Consider the following 17,762-nt stretch of genomic DNA (forward strand, 5'->3'; position numbering starts at 1 on the left):
TACCCTTTAAGCGCCCCCCTTCTCCCAGCTCCCCCCAAGCCCACATATCCTGACACTCCACCCTCTCCGAGGGATTCCTTAGATCTGTTTCCTTATTCTGGATCTTCTCTCCAGCCCAGCAGCTCCTGCCCAGGTCTGTCCTCAGCTGTTACCATCAGTGACCAGAGGCAGATAGCCCCTGGCCTGGGGCTCTGACATCCAAACCCCACAGATCTCTAGGGCTATGGTTCTAGCCACAGGGAAACCATAGGTAAGAGTGAGGGCCACAGCACCCTATTTAAGGGGCATCATTCTGCCTGTAGGGCCAAATTGCAAAATCCAATGGCAACTACAAGACGGTGCCTTGGTCTGAAAAGGGGAGATGTCTAGGTTGGAGCACAATAGAGAGGGCTAGTCTTGGAAACTGAGACTATATGGTGTGGGGCAAGAACTGGGGCCCTGGGGCCTTGCCCAGAGAGTACTCAGTTCCCAGCACACAAACATTTCAGCTCTACTTCCCAATGCTGTTGGATACACGTACATTCACACACACAGAAACACACACGTGTCCTGCAGGGGCTGTTTCCAGGGGGAAATACCCCACTTAAGGACACGGTAAGAGCTATCGGGTATGTGAGGCCCCAGGAAAGTGGAGGGGGGGGTGAAGAAAGGAAGAGTAGCCACATGACGTAGACTCGGGCAGGAAAAAGTGAAGCAGGGCCCAGGGAGAAAAAGGCACGAGATTCAGGCGAGAAGCCTGGGAAGCCCCAGCTGCAGGATTGGGGCTTGCTATAGTGTCTTCCACCTTCAGCAGGAAGGATTTTGAAGAGATACATAATCTCAGAGCTGAAAGGGACCCTACTGATACTCGTCCATTTCGTAAGTGAGGAAGATAATTTCAGTTATTTCCTCAGAGGCCCCAACCCTCGGGCTCTGCATTTACCTAAATCCACTGGTACCTTCCATACTTCCCACCCTGTGCCATTTGGGGCTGGCAGTATGTGGGCATGAAAAGAAGAGAGTGGCCAGTCTGGTGACAGAGGGGCCAAAGGGGACGAGGAGGGAAGGGTCCACGTTCCCTCTTAGTCCAGGCAGCTAGCTCCTCTACCACTCAAACATCCCTGGGTTGGCAGTTGTATCACTTTTCCCCCCAAGGACCGGCAGTCCCTCTGTTTCCAGACTCCTGTCTAATAACTGAGCCTGAAGAAGCTGTCCCCACGTCTGGGCCTCTTGTGGGTACTGCCAGCCTCAGAGTAACTCTGCAGTTTCCAGCCCTGACAGGGACTCTTTCTTATAAGTGGTCATGTGCTAGGGGTATGGGACGTCAAAGGAGGCCCACACCCTGACACGCAGGGACCAGAGCCGGGGGCAGGGACTGGGGTTAGTTCAGGCAGCAAGCTCTTTACCTCCATCTTCTCAAGACGGTCGGTCTGAAGCCATCCATTCCCTTCCCCCATGCTCAGTTCAAGGCACGGGACCAAGCCATTCCACTTCTTTACTTCTCCAATGAAAACAAAATGCACGTTGCCTGCTTCCTTTTCCCTCTCACCAGAGCACAGACACACACTCACACACCCTGAGTCATGCACACGCACGCTCACATGCCCCAGTGAGTGCACACCGCACATTCCCAAACTCACACGCAGGGCCGGCTCCTTTTACAACAGGTCCCAGCCGCTTACATCTCAAACCGGTTCTCATATGCTCAGATTCCTGAAGGTTTCAGGAAACAGTCTCATTTAGGGGTGCTGATAACTTTCTTCTTTCTCTGCCTGTGGTAATTCTGGCCTCGGTGTCTTCTAGTCTCCTCTCTCTCATTCCACCCTGCAGAGACTCGGGAGATGAAGGGTGAGAAGGGGAAAAGTTCTCCCCTGGCTCCAGGCTTTCCCCACCCCCTTAGAGGACATGTCACTGAGAGAAGAGAGGTCAAAGGGATTCCTGAGGAATTTCTAAGCAGTCCACCCCCACCTCTCCACCCTTCTGGAAAAATGAGGGGTGGGGGTCAGGCTTAAAGGGAAGATCAGGCTCCAAGAGTGGAGGCTGCCTCTCCCTCTCTCTCCCCAGTGTGGCCTGGATGGGGCATGGGCAATAGCCGGCTGCCCACGGGGCCACCCTCACCCGCTGACACCGTTATGGTTTTCATTTCATATTTTCGAGGGAGGGGCTAGGAGGAACAGTCCCCTCACTGTAAGAGCCGGCCACAGGAGCCCAGGGAAGCGGGGAGGAGAGGAAACAGCCACATTAAAGAGGAAGAGAGGCGTGGGGGAAAGAGAGAGAGACACACACATACACCCAGACAGAGACCCGGAGAGACGCATCGAGACAGAGAGACACTGTCTGCTGCCAGATGAACGCTCCCAGTCCCAGGGATGGTGTTGCTTGGAAACTCTAAATATACGGCTTTATCAAAAGTCTATCCCTAATGAGGAGAGGAAACAACCAGGTAAACTAAATGGCCAGGCTGGCTCTCCCAGCCGGCCCTGGGGACAAGTTTTCCCCAGGAGGCCAGGAGACCTTTTCATTCAGCTGTAACCTGAGCCCCATGCAAGGATTAGGTCTTCTTAACCACTGCTGCACACCACCGCCCCCCCTCAAAAAAAACAAAGCAAATTAATGCTTTTAAGTTAACAATTATCCTGGTTATCCAGTCTGTCTACTTTAAAATACACAGACAGGCACTTGAAAAACACTCAAAATCATGTACCCTCATGCTCACTCATTCCCAGTCACACACACAGTTCTCAAAGACACTAAAACATCTGTATACATGCTTAACAACTAAGTCACAACAGAGACATACACCAGCTATGTCACCTGTGGGTGATTGTGGTAAAACTCACACACACACACACCCACACACACCTGCATACTCAGGGTTCCCTTCTGTGTCCCTCCCCTCCTCTCCATTCCACACCACTTTGGTGAATCTCTGGAGAAAAGGGTCTGTCCCTTGGGGCCCAGATATCCCCAGTGCTATAGTAACTCTTGACAAGATACTTGCCAAAGTTATTTGTATTTTAAAGACTTGCTAGAGCTTCATTTAAAAGCATGTGGCATTCAAAGCACACCTTCTGGCACTAGTGATACCTTGGAGATATGTCTGAGAGCAAGGAATGTCCACAGCACCGTCTATGGGTAAGGCTGCCCTGCCCGGTCAATACTTGTCCTTCCTGCAAAATTGGCCTGTAGATTTGGGACCAGAGATGTCCCCCTACCCCAGCAAACCTGTTGTGAGGCAACTCTAGAAGACCAGGTTGATAAATTTCCTGAATAGTAGGGTTAAAGGTAGCTGAAACGACAGGCTTGGAATCTACGCCCAGCTAGACTCAGGGATCAGAAGGAAGGAAGATGTGAAGCTAACTGCAGCCCAGGCAGAGCAAGTGTGGCTCGAATGTGAGATAAGCAGTGGGCAAAACTATAGTCTGTAAGTTCCTTGAGGGCAGGGCCTCCGCTCTGGCTGCATTTCCCACAGCAGCAGCAGGATGAAATGCAAGAGAGAGCCCTGAAGTCCCTCCGAGAGATTCTGAGTCCCTCTGTCCCTGAAGGATAGGTTGATCTCTCAGGCTTGAAAGCCTTGGCTTGATGGCACCTGTCCCTTCTTGGAGTCTCCATCTGCCCCACAAACCCCCGCTGAATATACTGCTTGCTCCTCCTTTTGGCCCCAGCCTCACTAGGCCACTACAGACACTGGCTTCAACTTGAAAGAGGCCCTTATCTCGTCTCTAGATTACTGCATGAAATCTGTTCCTTCCTTCAGACTAAACTCCCTAGCTAATTCCATGTTATGAGTAAGTCAGCATGCACTACAAAAGCCACCTTTGTTTATGAAAACACAAGCAAATCCACAGTGGGAGAGGGGCTACTCCCAGCCTGGGGGTGGCAGTGGTAGTGGGCTGTCTGGAACCAGGACTAGAGAAGAGGCAGTTTGGGGTTGGAAGGGGTGGGGGTGGGGTCTGGTATTTGACAGCCAAGGGTCTCTAGTGTTTTGGTTCTGTTAAAGGACAGGTTGGAGGAGGAAGAGGGTAGTTGAAGAGGCAGTGCTTGGGAAGAAGAGGATGGCACTGATATAGCACCTTCCTTTTAAGAGAGTGGGAGCCCATCCAGGACACAGAGCGGCTTACGAGCCAAGTGCTCAGGCTCCAGGACACAGCGACCCGACCGCCAGAGACTCAGACTTCCCCAACTCCCAAGTTCAACTTTCCCTGGTGGCCCAGCCACCTCCACACCCCAACTTGGCTTCAACGAGCCCCTAGGACAATAGGCAGAATCATATTCTCCTGGGCAAAGCTGTGGCAGGAGGAATTTTCTTTTTGTCCATATAAATCTCTTCCTGGGTGAGGACTCGATGGGGGAAGGGTGCAGCAGGAGGTCAAGGGGGAGGGGAGTCTGTCCCCAAGAGAACTGTAGCCCACCAGCCTGGTTTCTGCCAGCACAGCCTTGGGACTGGCCAGGCAATGAGCCTGGGGTCAGGGATGGGGGCGGGAGGGCCTCCCTGTCTCTCTCTAATTCCTAGAGGGATCTGTCAGAGCTCCCCAGCCTGGAATTTTACTTTGTTATTTTAATGCAATTCTGACCTGGATTTAAATGGAATTGGAAACCCAAGGCCTTAATAAATAAATATTATGATAAGAAATGAAAGCCATGCAAGACGAAAGAGATTTCCCCCCAAAGAGGCAGAAATGCGACATTCTTGCCGGGAGCCAGAGTCACAGAAATTTTCTTCTCTTCTTCAGCCCTCTACCATCCAGAAGGAGACAGTTGGTTTTTTGGTTTTCCTTAAAAGATCCTATCTTTGTTTAACATTTTTCTGATAAGACTACTTCGAAATTTCTGTCTAACTTTGAGGACTGGGGGCGAGGGGAAGAAATATAGCATGGCTGAAAAAGTTTTCATTCCAGGCCAGAACTTAAGTTTTCTGACAATGGTTGAGAGGAGAGAAGATTCTCTCTCATACTTCTGGAGGACAAGAAGTCTTTGGAAGATGCTGGGGTGGCAATGAAGTCGGGCAGAATTCTGAGATGCGTGGTCACTTCTGCCCAGGGCTCCCCAAACTTCTCACTCACCCGTACCGCCCCTGGCTCCTCCAGCCTTTCGCCTGGGGCGCAGCGCCCAGAGGTCAGGCCCCCAGCCGAGGAGTGCGGGTGCACAGTGCCCGCTCCTGACAGCAGCACGCCTCCCAGCACCTGCCCTGCCCCTCGGAAATCGCGCCCCCGCCCTCGGGCCCTGCAGCCCAGGCAGCCCGGCGCCCGCGCGCCCCTCCTTCCTTACCTTGCACGGCTTTGCTGTGCTGGGCGGCGCGGGCGTGGACCAGGAGGACTAGCAGGCAGAGCCCGGGCACGCGTCCCGAGCCCATGGCTGAAGCTACGGGCGGCCGGGCGGCCGGGGCCGGTCTCGCGGCCCGGGGAGGGCGGAAGCGGGCCGGGCCCCCGCGCGCCGGAGGGGGAAGGGGAGGGGGTGCCCCGCCGGGGCCGGGCCGGCGGGTGCGGGCGCGGGGCGCGGACCGCGGCGCCCTTGGCGAGAGGCTCCCGATGCTGCCGGCTTCTCCCGGCCCGACGCCGGGGAGAGCGAGGCGGAGAGCGCGACGAGGCTGGGGGCGCCCGGAGCCGCTGACGGAGGGGAGCCCCCGCCCTCTCCAAGCCCGGCTCCGCTAGCGGCGGCGGCGGGGCTGCTCCGTATAATCCCACCCAATTCCCAGCTTCGCCTGGAGAGAGCTGCAGCGGAGAGCGCGCAGAGCCCGAGCGAGGGACCTGAGAAAGGGGAGGGGAAACGCAGCGCCAGAAACACGCCCTTTCTGCCTCTCTTTCTTCCTCTCTCGCTCTTTCTCCTTCTCTCAGGCTCCGTCTCTTTTTCTTCGCCTTTCTCCTCCTCCTCCTCTTTCTCCTCCTCTCCTCGCTCCTTTTCGTTTTCTTCCTCCTCCCCCTCCTCCTCCACCACCTCCTTTTCCGTGCCCTTTTTTCTTTCAAATGGGGCCTCGGCGCGGCGGCCGCTCCCCCTGCGCGCCCGGGCGCGGCGGCCCCCTCCCCAGGCTGCCGGGCCGCTGCCTGCAGGAATTTACAATCCGGCGCTGGGGGAGCGGGCCCGGTCTCCATGGAGACGGCTTCCCCGGGAGCAGGGAGGTCAGGCGCAGACCGCGCACAATCAATGGATCAATGCAAGCACCGCTCGGCTCCAGACCAAACAGCACCCGGCTCCGGCTCGTCCTGTCTACCGGCGGAAAGAGTGGGGGAGCTAGGGTGCACCCCCGCGCTCGCACACGATGAGGGCTGTGCGACGCAGGTTTGCACTCACACTACAAGAGGAGACAAAGAGAGTGAAGGGTGTCGGGGAGGCTGGGCTAGACCGGACGGGCACTCAGGCTCGCCCGCCGACACAGCCCGACACGCGGGACACAGCCACAGGGGACCTCGAAAAACTGAGAGCGGCTCCGACAGCGGGTCGAGTTACGCCCTCCCAACTCTCACCTCCACCACAGACCCCACACCCTCAGGACTCAGTCCCCATTCGTAGTGCCGAGTCCACTTTAATTGAGGACTAAGAAGAAAGTAGCCTTTCCTCAGCTGAAACTGCCAGCTCCAGGGCAGACTCCCTTGCAGTTAAGGCCTTGGAGGTAGCCCACCCGGCACCCTACCTGTATAGACCTGGGTTTATGTATACAAAACACTCTCACGCGCTCAGCACAGGGGCAAAAGCTAACCCGCAGAAATCTGCTTATGTGTGTAAACACAGAGACCCAAAGATATGCACAACATTCTCCTCCATACCTGCCCTCCCACCTTCAAGATGTGGTCCCCACCAGAACATTCTTAAGCCTTCATCCTTCCAACTTGCAGGAGCAGAAAAGGAAAGATAAACGATATTTTTAAAAGTAGGGGCAGAGTGCCAAAGGAGCAGTGTCCCTGAACCGTGGACAACAGCTCCTGACGCATTTACCAGCTCTGCATCTTCTCGCCTTCCATTCTAGCGGAAAGATGAAGGACCTCTTGAAAGGTGGTGAGAGCTTTCTCTGAGTATGGAGGTTTGGTCAGAATGAGACTGCCAGGCCCCAGCCAGCTACTTATGCTTCAGAGCCAATCTTCTGCAGGGAAGAGAACTTTGGGACACAGACTAACCTCAGAGAGCCCTCAGGGTACCCAGGAGGAAGGGACAATGACCGGGCTCCCCCTGAAAATAACTCAGTTCTTAGACCCTTGACACTGACAGCCCACATCAGCTGGGGTGACAGCTCTGCTGTGTCAGAAGCTTCCTTAACCCCCAGGGAGAAGAACTGAGCCCTTCCTCCCCTAGGGATTGAGTGGGAAAGTAGGAGGATGCAAACAGACTCGGGCATTTGGGTTTCTTGTCCTGGTTCTATCCTGGGACAAAGATTACCTTTGGGCAAGTCACACCTCAGTGGGCCTCAGTGTCCTCATCTAGAAAACAAGATGGCGGGTTAGCTCAGTGATGGGAAGGAGACAATGCCCTTAAGAAGCCTGGGGAAGGAGGCCTTGGGCACCACTGCATGGCATGAGAGATGACGGTTGGGATGGGAGCACATAGACCATGGGCATGGTGTGGAGGCCACAAAAGTTTGGGTCAGATGATCTCTGAAGTCCCTTTCAGCCCTGTCACTCTAGGACTCCCTCCCTCCTTCATTACATTGGCAAACCCTTCCCCTTGAAGCAGCTTTGCCTGCTACCACCAATTATGTGTAGGGCTAGAGGACAAGTGCAAACCTGCCATCCTCTCTGCCCCAAACAGGAGAGTGGTTAAAAAAAAGAAAGAAAAAGAATTGGAGGTTGCCAGACGGTGCCAGATCAACATGGGGGCACAGAGAGCTGATTAGCTCCCCCAAGGCAGGGAAGGGAGATTGCACTGTGCTTGCTTTGTCTCTGCCTTGCTTTGGACACTGGTGTGAGGTCCTCTGGGTCCCTAGGGAGGAGGGCTCCCGCCCATCCTCTAAACCACAGGTGAGGTGGGCATTGAGGATTCCGTATGGGCTGATTAACAGGTTAACTCAGACCTTCTCTCCAGTTCAGCATGATTTCCTGGTCCTCTGAATGTGGACATTGCCCTGGCTTGGGTGGGGGGCGGTGGCGGGAGAGTGGTTGGCCTCACCTTAGCCACTATATCTCTGGGAGGCTCAGTATCTTTTACTCTAGTTTCCTTTTTTCCCTTCATTTTCCTCTGTTTGTCTCCTCTGCTCCTCTAGGAAGGTGAGTTTTCTCCACATCTGGGCAGAAGAGGCAATTCCCTGCCCAGCTCCCCACCATCCAATCTGGTACCCTCAGCCTTTCAGAGGATTGTATAGGAGCAGAAACAGTCTTATATCACCAGAGTACTGTGAATTGGGGTGCGGGTCACATTGCCCTATGCCCTTTCCAATTCTGCAGGGACTCACAACCAGATAGGGACTCAGGAAGATGACAAGGAAGGAATAATGAGATGGCTCTTGCAAGCGCTACTACAAAAGCAGCAGCACATGCCATACTGGTGGGGGCAAAATATCCCTGCGTTCTCTAGGCCTCCCACGCTCACCTCAGGCGGCAGTTTGCTTTGGGGCTTTACTTTCCTTCAGGGAGACCTCTGACATTCACTTGGTTCTAATTTCTCTTGCAAACGTCTAGGGAGAGGATGGGGCTGGGGGGCCCATAGCCAATACATCTTGGTCTGATCCTGCTTCTAAGGACACCTCTGCCAGGGCTCTGTCACATTCAGGGACTTCACCTCCCCTGCCAAGTCTCCTTCCATGAGGCTTTGCTTTTTCTCTCCGCTCCTGAGCTTCCCCATCTGTAAAATGAAGCCAGTGCTTCTATCTTGACAGGAAATTATAGTCTTAACGGAGAACATGTACATATTGAAACAACACTACCCCAAGTTCAATGTCGGGCCCTACCATTTCCCAGCCATCTATCTATTTTGGGTGATTTATTTCATTTCTCTGAGCCTCAGCTTTCTCATCTAGAAAATGGGTATGCTCATACAACCTCATAAGTGAGGCATAAATCACTGTTTAACTACATGGGCCCTAGAGTAAAATAAAACTGCAGTTCAAAACTCAGTTGTGTGACTCAGATAAATTACTCAGTTCCAGCGAGCTTCAGTTTTCTCTTATGACAAAGGGAATAAAAACCTCATAGGGTTATGGTGTTAATTAAATGAGATAATGAATGGAAAAGCCCTGGCGCATAGTAGGCATTCAATAGGTGGTGGCTATTGTTGTTATTTCCACTACTTCTCAGAAGGAACAAAGGCCACAAGTGTTTGATAGTAAAGGTATAGTAGTGCCTGGGAAGGAGCAGTCTTATCCCAGGCCAGAGTTTGACGCAGCTGGGTATGAGTGCAGCTAACTGGGCTCGAGTCTCACCACCCTCCATAGGTTCCTGTCTGTCACACATTCCTACTGAGAAGGTTCCAAAAATGCCATGCATTCCAGCACACTGCCCTTGTCAGCAGCACTTCCAAATTGGAAAGTTGGAAGAAAACTTACCTACCAAGTAGAGTAGCTCCAGAACCCCTCTTTCTGAACCACCTTGCACCTCCTACCCTGCCTTAAGAAGGCACAGACACTCTGAGACACAAATTAGAGCTCATGCTACCATTTACTCAGTGCTTTTCTATGTGCCAGGCATTCCACCACTAGCCGATCAGGCAAGAATTGTTATCCTCATTTTGTTGTTGGGAAAACTGAGGCTAAAGTAAGGTCAACCTGTCCAGATGACCGACTAAGAAGGGACAAAGCCAGGACTTGGGGCCCAGGCTTGACGCTGAAATGTGTATACCCTCTCCGTTCTCTATTCTACCTCCTCTGAAAACACAGAGACTCAGTATATTCTTGCTACCGTTACAGTTTAATCATTTGGGGCAGACCAGCCCCTTCACATACAAGAGGTAGGAGGACAGTACCCTTACTCCGGAGCCTCATATAGGAGTAAAATTTCAGAAGACTTTAGCCATCGATTTGTCTATAATGAGAGGTCACATGACTGCCCTCGGTCACGCAGCATATTAAAGAGGCAAAGCTAGAAGCAGAATCTACGTCTCCCCTGACTTCTGACTCCTGGATCAGTGCTCGTTAGTCAATACCTCAGAGCTGCCAGTCTCCCTTCCAGTTCTCCCTTTTCCTGATGATTTGATCAGTCACGAATCCTTCTGTCAAGTGGCATATATGGTACTTGTCTCATATCCTCCCAACACACACTGTCCTAGGCCTTCTAGAGTGTACAAAAGAAATAGAAAATGTGATCCCTGATCAAAGAGGTGTATCAGCACCAGTGTATGATTCCAGACCTTCACATCACAAGGCAAATCCCCCAAATGCCCTGAGTCTTACCAGGAAGGCAAGATTTGTATATGCAAAACAATATCTGAATGCAACATCAAGCAATCCAGACAGAGTGCCAGAGGAAGTCAGAGGAAACAGGAGTCGATCATCAGAGAAGACTCTGTGGACCTTAGGAAGGATTTGAGGTGAATCTTGATGACACTTAGAAAGAGATGGACAAGATAGAAATAGAAACAAAAATCAGTGATTGACAGATGGAGAGAAAAAGAGAATAGTCAGAACCACAGCAACAACAATAAAAGAAATAGAAGAAAGAAGGGGGGAGCATGCTAGGTCAGTGGACAGGTTGTCTCTGGTTGGTCCTTGTTTCCCACCTGTCCAGGATGGCTGAGCAGCCATTTGGCCAGATAAGCTGAAGATTGGAAGTAACTCTCTCTCAAAGTCTGTTCCGGCCCTGGGATTCCAGGAGTAACTTTTTCCAAGGCCCTTGGTCTTGTCTTTGTGGAGAGGTCTGCCGGCAGTCCTGCCAGGACCTGGTGGGGAAGGGGGGTAGCCTGGTCTGAACTGCCCACACCTGTTCCAGCCTCCCTACTTGGGCAGCCTCCTTGGCCCCTCATCCCGGTGTCCTCCCAGCCCTTCCTCCCTGCCCACCCCCACACCTGAGTCGCTTTGCCACCTGCTTCCTCCCCACCTGCTCCCTGGCTGCTTCCATGAAGGAAACAAAAATCTCCAACCTGCCAATTGGCATGAACACTGATGTGTGGTTCCAGACTTCTCCACATCACAGGGCAAGTCTCCAAACTGCCCTGAGCCTTTCCTCTGTCACCTTCTACACAGCTGCTCTTCCAAACTTTGGATTCCCCTCCACCAACCTCGGCCCCCTTACTTCTCCAATCAGTGCTCTCAACTTCTGTTTCATTGAGAAGCCAGAAGCGATGTGACATGAACTTCCTAACTCCTGTCCCCCTCTCCCTCCACTGCTGGGAGAGGGGTCCCTTTTTTTGGCTAAGGCCAGTCCCACATACATGGGCAAGGACCCCAACCCCTCTTGTCCCTCCAGGGAGCTGATGCTGTCAGTTACCCCCTCCCTCTCCTGAATCCCTCACCTCATCTCCTTCTCCTCCTGTGAACACAGTGTAACCTGCAGCATCCCACAGCAGCAACAACAAACTTCCCTAGACTCTGCTGCCTCCTGTCCTTCCAGTCTCCTGACCTTCTAGGAGGAGGACTCCTGCTCTCCAACTCCCCTGCTTCCTTCACCCCTCGCCCTTGTGCAGTCTGGCCCAGGCCCACTCTAACACCCCTCTGCTAGGTCTCTGCCGACTTCTCCATCTCCATATCTGGGGCTGCCCACTGGTCCTTATCTAGCCTGACCTCTCTGCATCATTAGATGCCTCTGAACATTTCCCTTCTTGGAATCCTTCCTTTCCCCCAATATCCTGCCAGCCACTCTCCCTCCACTGGCCTCTTAAGTGCTTCTAGCTTGGCTCTTTTCCCTTCTTACACTACATGACCTCCCCAGGGACTCTAACCCAGGGGTAGCAAGGGTGGAGGAAAGAATATTGCTTTTGTGGTCAGATGGTTCTAAGTTTAAATCCCATCCCCAACAATGGGTGAGTTTGAGCAAGTTTCTTTACCTCTCTGAGCTTCAAGTTCCTCATCTAGAAAATGGGAGGATAAAATTCTGACCTTGCAGGTGGTTGGAGGGTTACTGATAGGTCGTGTGGAAGGTCCAGCACAAAGTAGGTGCACAGTTTGCCCCACATTGTGGGGCATTATGGCTCCAACTATCACCAATGTGCTGATGACTCCCAAATGTATATCCCTAGCCCCAACTTTCCTTCTAGCTCTAATTCTATGTGTCCAATGTTCAGATCTGTATCTCTAACTCATCCTATATTTTTGCCCACTTATAGATATTGCCATTGGTATTTCTCAAGACCTCAAGTTGAACCAACCCCCAACCAAACATTGTCCCTCTCAACACTCTCCCCTGACCTGTCCTCTTCCAGGTCTCCATCTTGGGGTTAACAGCCCCATAACCCACTCAGCAGCCCCAGCTGGATTTCTCAGAGCCTGAAAAGACTCTCTCCTCCATCCCCATCTAACAGGTCAACAGGTCCTGAGGATGAAACTTCTGAGACCTCCCTCGGTCTCACGCCTCCCCTCCACCTCTCCGTCCCCTCACCACGCCCCTTGCTGCTGCCGCAGTCCAGGCACTCAATGTGTCTCCCGTGGACCACTGTCTGACAGGGTTAAGTTCCAGCTCCTTAACGTGACATACGTGGCCTCCTGTACCAGTCCTGGATGCTCCTCTCCAAAGGCATTTCATGTCTCTCTTCTGATCTCACCACCAGTACACCCAAGCCATGCCATGCCTGGCACATGTTCTTGCCAGCTGGAAAACCACTACTACCCTTCAAGATCCAGCTTAAATGGACCTTGTTTATGAAGTCTTATTACTGCCCCCACAGGCTCGGCACTCAGTGGTCCTTGAAACCTACCCCTGTGACGGCTCTGGCTGTGCTGTGCTGTGCTGTAATGCTCTATTTCCCTTCACTAGTCTGTCAAACATTTGAGGGCAGGACCCATAGTGGTCACCACTGTATTCCCCAGCCCAAGCATATGCCTGGCACATAGTTGCTCAGTGAATGTTCGCCGAACATAACACTATAATTCCTATGGGTATCCTGGATTAAAGAAAGGAAGAGTGAAGGAATGGTGAGCTCATGGGAATCCATCCCAAGGAGAGGTCGAGCATCCCTGACCTGTCTTCCTGCCTCCCACCAGCCTGAGTTGGGTTGCCTAAAGGACTAGTGGCAGAAAAGGGTGTTAAATGGAGGGGCAGCGTGGAAACCAGGGGCGGTGTGGAGATGCCAGGCTGAAGAGAGATCACCAAGATGCAGGGGACCTAGGAGGGGACTATTCTGGCCAGAGACTCTGAGATTCTGGAAGACAAAGAATCAGAGCTGGAATCTTCCAAGTCAGAGCTGAAGACCTCCTCAAGTTTTGGAGAACTGGATGATGGCAGTCTGGATAAAGCGGCCAGAGGCAAGAAACTGGGGAGAGAATCAATGATCCCAGAGGCCTTGGACCAAGGTGGATGGGGCGGGGTACACAGGCGAGCTCCCCATCTGAACCTTGGAGAAGCAGACTCAGGAGGCAGAACCCTCATCATCTCTACCCCTTCATCAAAGATCTTTCCTACTGATGCTTCAAATCCCATCATTAGAAGATAAACTCCTTTGAGCTAAACTTGTGTTCCTTGGGTTCCAAACATAAATATCCCTGTAAGAGAGGGTGGCAGGATTAGTCCTTTGTGAGTTGAAACGTTACTCATCAGCTGAAGCCTTAATAAAGGTGTGGCAAAGGAGGGTCTATGGGAACACTCACTGAACTGCCTAACTCTATGACTCTCCTCCCCAGATCCCAACTGGGTTCCCTCCCCAGAGAAAAAGATGGAGAGATGGAGGGGGACCTCTCCATCTAACACTATAATTCCTATGGGTATCCTGGATTAAAGAAAGGATGAGCGGAGGTATTGGGGCAAAGTTCAAGGTATCCATGAACCAACTCATAAAGTGAATTGCTGTAAAATAAAACTCAGTTCCCCCAATACCCTCTATTATATTTTCCAAGGAGGGCCCTTACAGGACTGAGAATCCTTTTAGAAGAAGCTGAAAACCTGTAACAAGGAAGGGCTTGGAATCTTTGCCAGCTGTGTGCTTAGGCTGAGCGTTGATACCCTTACAAAAGTTTGCCTCCCTTATTTGTTAAGAGGCTCTCCCTTCTTCATGCCACCACTTCTCCTCTGTCCTAGGCATCTGCCAAGCTGGCTCGGCAAAGCTAAGGGGCATCAGCCAGGTTGGGATTCCTTGGTGTCTCGCCCCGGTCTTGCAAAAATTGGTCTGCAGGAGGCTGCAGTGCTCTGAAGGAGAACAAGCCCTGACCTTGATTCAGGCCTAAGGGCTACTGAGGAGAGAGCAGAACTCATTCTAGTCCTCTTCTGCCCTCACCGGCCCCTCCACATCCTGGTCTGGTCCTGCTGGGGCTGACTGAGAAATTCGGTTGCTTCTCTCTGGCGGACCCAAGCTGTAATGCTACCCTTTACCAGTAGGTGCCGCCGTCTAACATACCATCCTCCAGTCCTTGGGGAAGTCCTGAAATCAGACCTTGGGGAGCCTACTCAAGGCACCCAGCGCTTCAAACAATTTGCAGTTGAAATTATTATAAATGAGATACTCCCACGTCGGTGAAGTTAAGATGTGGAATTAATTGTGTGTTTCTGTATAACCATAGGTTCAATTTTTAATGAGTTTGACATTCATTTTGCGCTGGGTGCCAGGAACTTAAAGGATGTGGGAATTCAAAGATGACATAGTTTCTCTTTTAGAGTTCATAATTAGGTAGGAGAGAGAAATTTGCATCTAAATAATTAGAATGTAAGGCAGAGCATGGTAAATACCCAAATACGGAGGTGCCAGTATAAAATTCTACAGTAATGAAGGCATAAAAGAGACAGATTAATTCCAGCTGGAAGCCTGCGGACGACTCAGAGGGGAGGGTTTAAAGACGACCCCAGAGAATACATAGAATCCCATACATGGAGTTGGGTGAAGAGGGCAAGGGCTTTCCAAGTGGTGGAAAAGAGGTGAGCAAGGACTTGGAGGGGGAATGTCTACTGGGAATTAACAATGTGGTTCAACCAGAGACAAGGACTTGAGGGGGTGGGGAGGAAGATCTGAAGGGTGGGATGGGCCAGACGATGAAGAGCCTGTTCCCACCTGGTGCTAAGGGGTCGACCTCATTGCATAGGCTCTAGGAACCCTGAGGACTTTGAAGCAAGGCAGCAGCATGGCTGGCTCATGTCATGAATTGACTTTCTATACTCTGGGCTTTATGTACTCTGCAGGATTTCTTCAATGTTTAGTGGCTTTATTTCATCATGGATGCAGGAAGAGAACAGAGAGCAGAAAGGGGGAAAGGGGACAAGAAAAGAAGTGAAAGGGAGGGAAATAATGGTTAGAAGGAAAAGAAAGATGGAGAAGGAGGAGAGGGAGCAAAAGAGGAGGCAGCAGAGGAGGAGGAAGGCAGACCCTGCCCTGGGAAGAGGCTCAGCCCTGGGGCTGCGCTCAGGGAGCTTTCTGGGCTTTTCCAGGCCAGCGGCCTCTGGCTCCAGGCTCCAGCAGACCACCGAGGACAATGTGAGGCGGGGTTGTTTGGTGATGTGTTTTCTGCTGGCCCCCTTTGTTTGTTTTCCCTTTTTCTGGCAGTGGACACATCTGGGGTAGAGAAGAAGGAGGAGGTCAGGGGCGTGGCCAGCATTGACGGTAGTCCCAGGTCAGGCTCTGGGATGGTGGGATCCTTTAGTGGGGGCTTGTGGGCTTCGGAGCTGGACTTTTTTTTTTTTTTTGCGGTATGCGGGCCTCTCACTGTTGTGGCCTCTCCCGTTGCAGAGCACAGGCTCCGGACGCGCAGGCTCAGCGGCCATGGCTCACGGGCCCAGCCGCTCCGCAGCATGTGGGATCTTCCTGGACCGGGGCACAAACCCGTGTCCCCTGCATCGGCAGGCGGACTCTCAACCACTGCGCCACCAGGGAAGCCCTGGAGCTGGACTTTTGATGTTCCTGGGAGGGGCCTCCATGTGGGCACCCAGAGCCCGGTAGCCTGCCCAAGCCCAGAGATGGTTTGCCCCAAGCTCTTTGTCCCTGTCCTTCCCTACCCCGACAGGAAAGAATTAGTCCTTGAGGCCTGGGCTCCTTGCCTGTGTAGCCAGGATGTCGTGCTGGGCTGGGGAACCTGTGAGAGTAGCAAGAGCAGTCACTTTCAGCTCAGCACTGGGGGCCTCAGGGAGAGTCTACGCAAGCCAGCCTGCTCCCAAGCCCTGGCGATGAGTCTGGCCTCCTCTCTCCTGTCCCACAGCCCTTGGAAGCCAACCTAACGAGCACTATTAAAGTTCATGAAATGCAATGATTCCTCCGTTTGCTCAGTTACAACTCTTTATGAGATTGTTCCCTCTTGCAGAGGAGATTCATTTGAGCCACCAGGGCTTGGCCTTTGTCCCCCTAATTTTTATTGGCCCATTAACAAGATCAGATGCCCTGGGCTGACCAGGAATATCTGGTATGGGGTCCCCACAAGCCCCATTGGGTCTAGTCTCAGGTGGCCTTTTGATTCCAAATTAGCCTAAAAACAGCTCCTGTTTCCCTTCTTCCCTCTGTTTCTTCCCCACCTCCAAACCCAGTTTTCTACGTAGGTACAGTAGGGATGTGGGGAGATTTCAGAAGTTAGGAGATACCTTCCCATCCCCTTTAGAATGTGTCTCAACCCACTGATGGAGCAGTTCCCCTTGGAAGAACTCCAGTTTGGCTTAAGGGCTTTACTCCCCATTAAAATGGAAATACACTGAACTTTGTTAGTCATTCCTAGGTTGGTGTGAATTAGTTCATAAGGTCATGGATTGGCTTCAAGGGAATCTGGGAGTCTCCTGTATTGTACACAAGCTTTTGCCCCCAGTGTTCATTTTTTTCCAGAGAGAGATTTTCTATAGCTTTCTTCAAAGTTTTCATGACACGCCCAACGCCTCACACAAGGTAGAAAACCTCTATAGAAGTGGAAGGAGAATGGTTTGTGACTGGGGCACAAAAGATAAACACTTCTACCTGCACCAACTGCTTGGCCAGCCCCATCCCAGAGGAGGAACTAGACCCCTCCTCCTTTGGAGATATTTCTTCCACAGACTTCCCTTGTCACCACAGCTCTATCAGGCCTCTCCTAAAACCAACCTCAAGTTGGGGGCAGAGGCAAGAGGAGAGCCCTTTAACTCTGTGTTGATTTGCATGGCAAGGCTGTAAATGATAGGTTCTCATTCTGGTGTAAATACTCATAAACTCACTGTAAGCACGAGGCATCACATGCCTTGGGTGTCCAGATCTTCTGCAACCACGTACAGGGCTGGCATTCAGGAGGTCGGGGAGGAGGAGAACGCTGAGCTGGCAGCAGCTGTCATGACAAGATCACAGTGACTACCAGGGAAGAGGGCATGTAGGCTGGTCTCTCTAACCCCTCATCCTTGGCCCTGTACAGTGATGCTTCAGAATGGCTCCTCTCTTGCTCAGCTAGTCTGACTCTTCTCGTAGACTATGGCATTGTCATCAAAAGGCCCTTGTTAAAATGCAAGGGGGCTTCTTGGGAAGATAAGTAGGGCTGGTTGGCTGGCTGTCACCCAATAGGAAGCACATTTGGGATATGTGGAGGGAAGTTTCCAGCAGATCAGGGCAATAGCTGTATGAGGTTAATTTAAGTGGCTTTTCAAGTAGTCTCCCTAATTCCATTCTTGCATTCTGAGGGTCTGTTTTCACATGGCAGCCAGAGTCATCTTTTTTTTTTTTTTTTTTTTTTTTTTTTTTGCGGTACACGGGCCTCTCACTGTTGTGGCCTCTCCCGTTGCGGAGCACAGGCTCCGGACGCGCAGGCCCAGCGGCCATGGCTCACGGGCCCAGCCACTCCGCGGCATGTGGGA

The 17,762-nt window shown here is 52.1% G+C and overlaps 1 protein-coding gene across 7 annotated transcripts in view; it reads right to left on the bottom strand.

The window, feature by feature from the left end:
* SCUBE3 (signal peptide, CUB domain and EGF like domain containing 3) overlaps positions 1-5,775 on the bottom strand; it is a 37,638-nt gene extending 31,863 nt beyond the window's left edge. For 6 of the 7 annotated variants that reach the window (XM_060109444.1, XM_060109442.1, XM_060109443.1 and 3 more), the window contains exon 1: positions 5,248-5,775. In XM_060109444.1, the coding sequence (XP_059965427.1) occupies positions 5,248-5,332 (85 nt within the window). In that variant the 5' untranslated portion in view covers positions 5,333-5,775. Of the gene's footprint in view, positions 1-1,661; positions 1,725-5,247 lie in introns of those variants that run through there. The other variant, XM_060109446.1, reaches the window with a different exon arrangement.
* Positions 5,776-17,762: the final 11,987 nt, after the last annotated feature.

This window comes from Mesoplodon densirostris, chromosome 10, assembly GCF_025265405.1.
Source record: "Mesoplodon densirostris isolate mMesDen1 chromosome 10, mMesDen1 primary haplotype, whole genome shotgun sequence".
Lineage (NCBI taxonomy): Eukaryota > Metazoa > Chordata > Mammalia > Artiodactyla > Ziphiidae > Mesoplodon > Mesoplodon densirostris.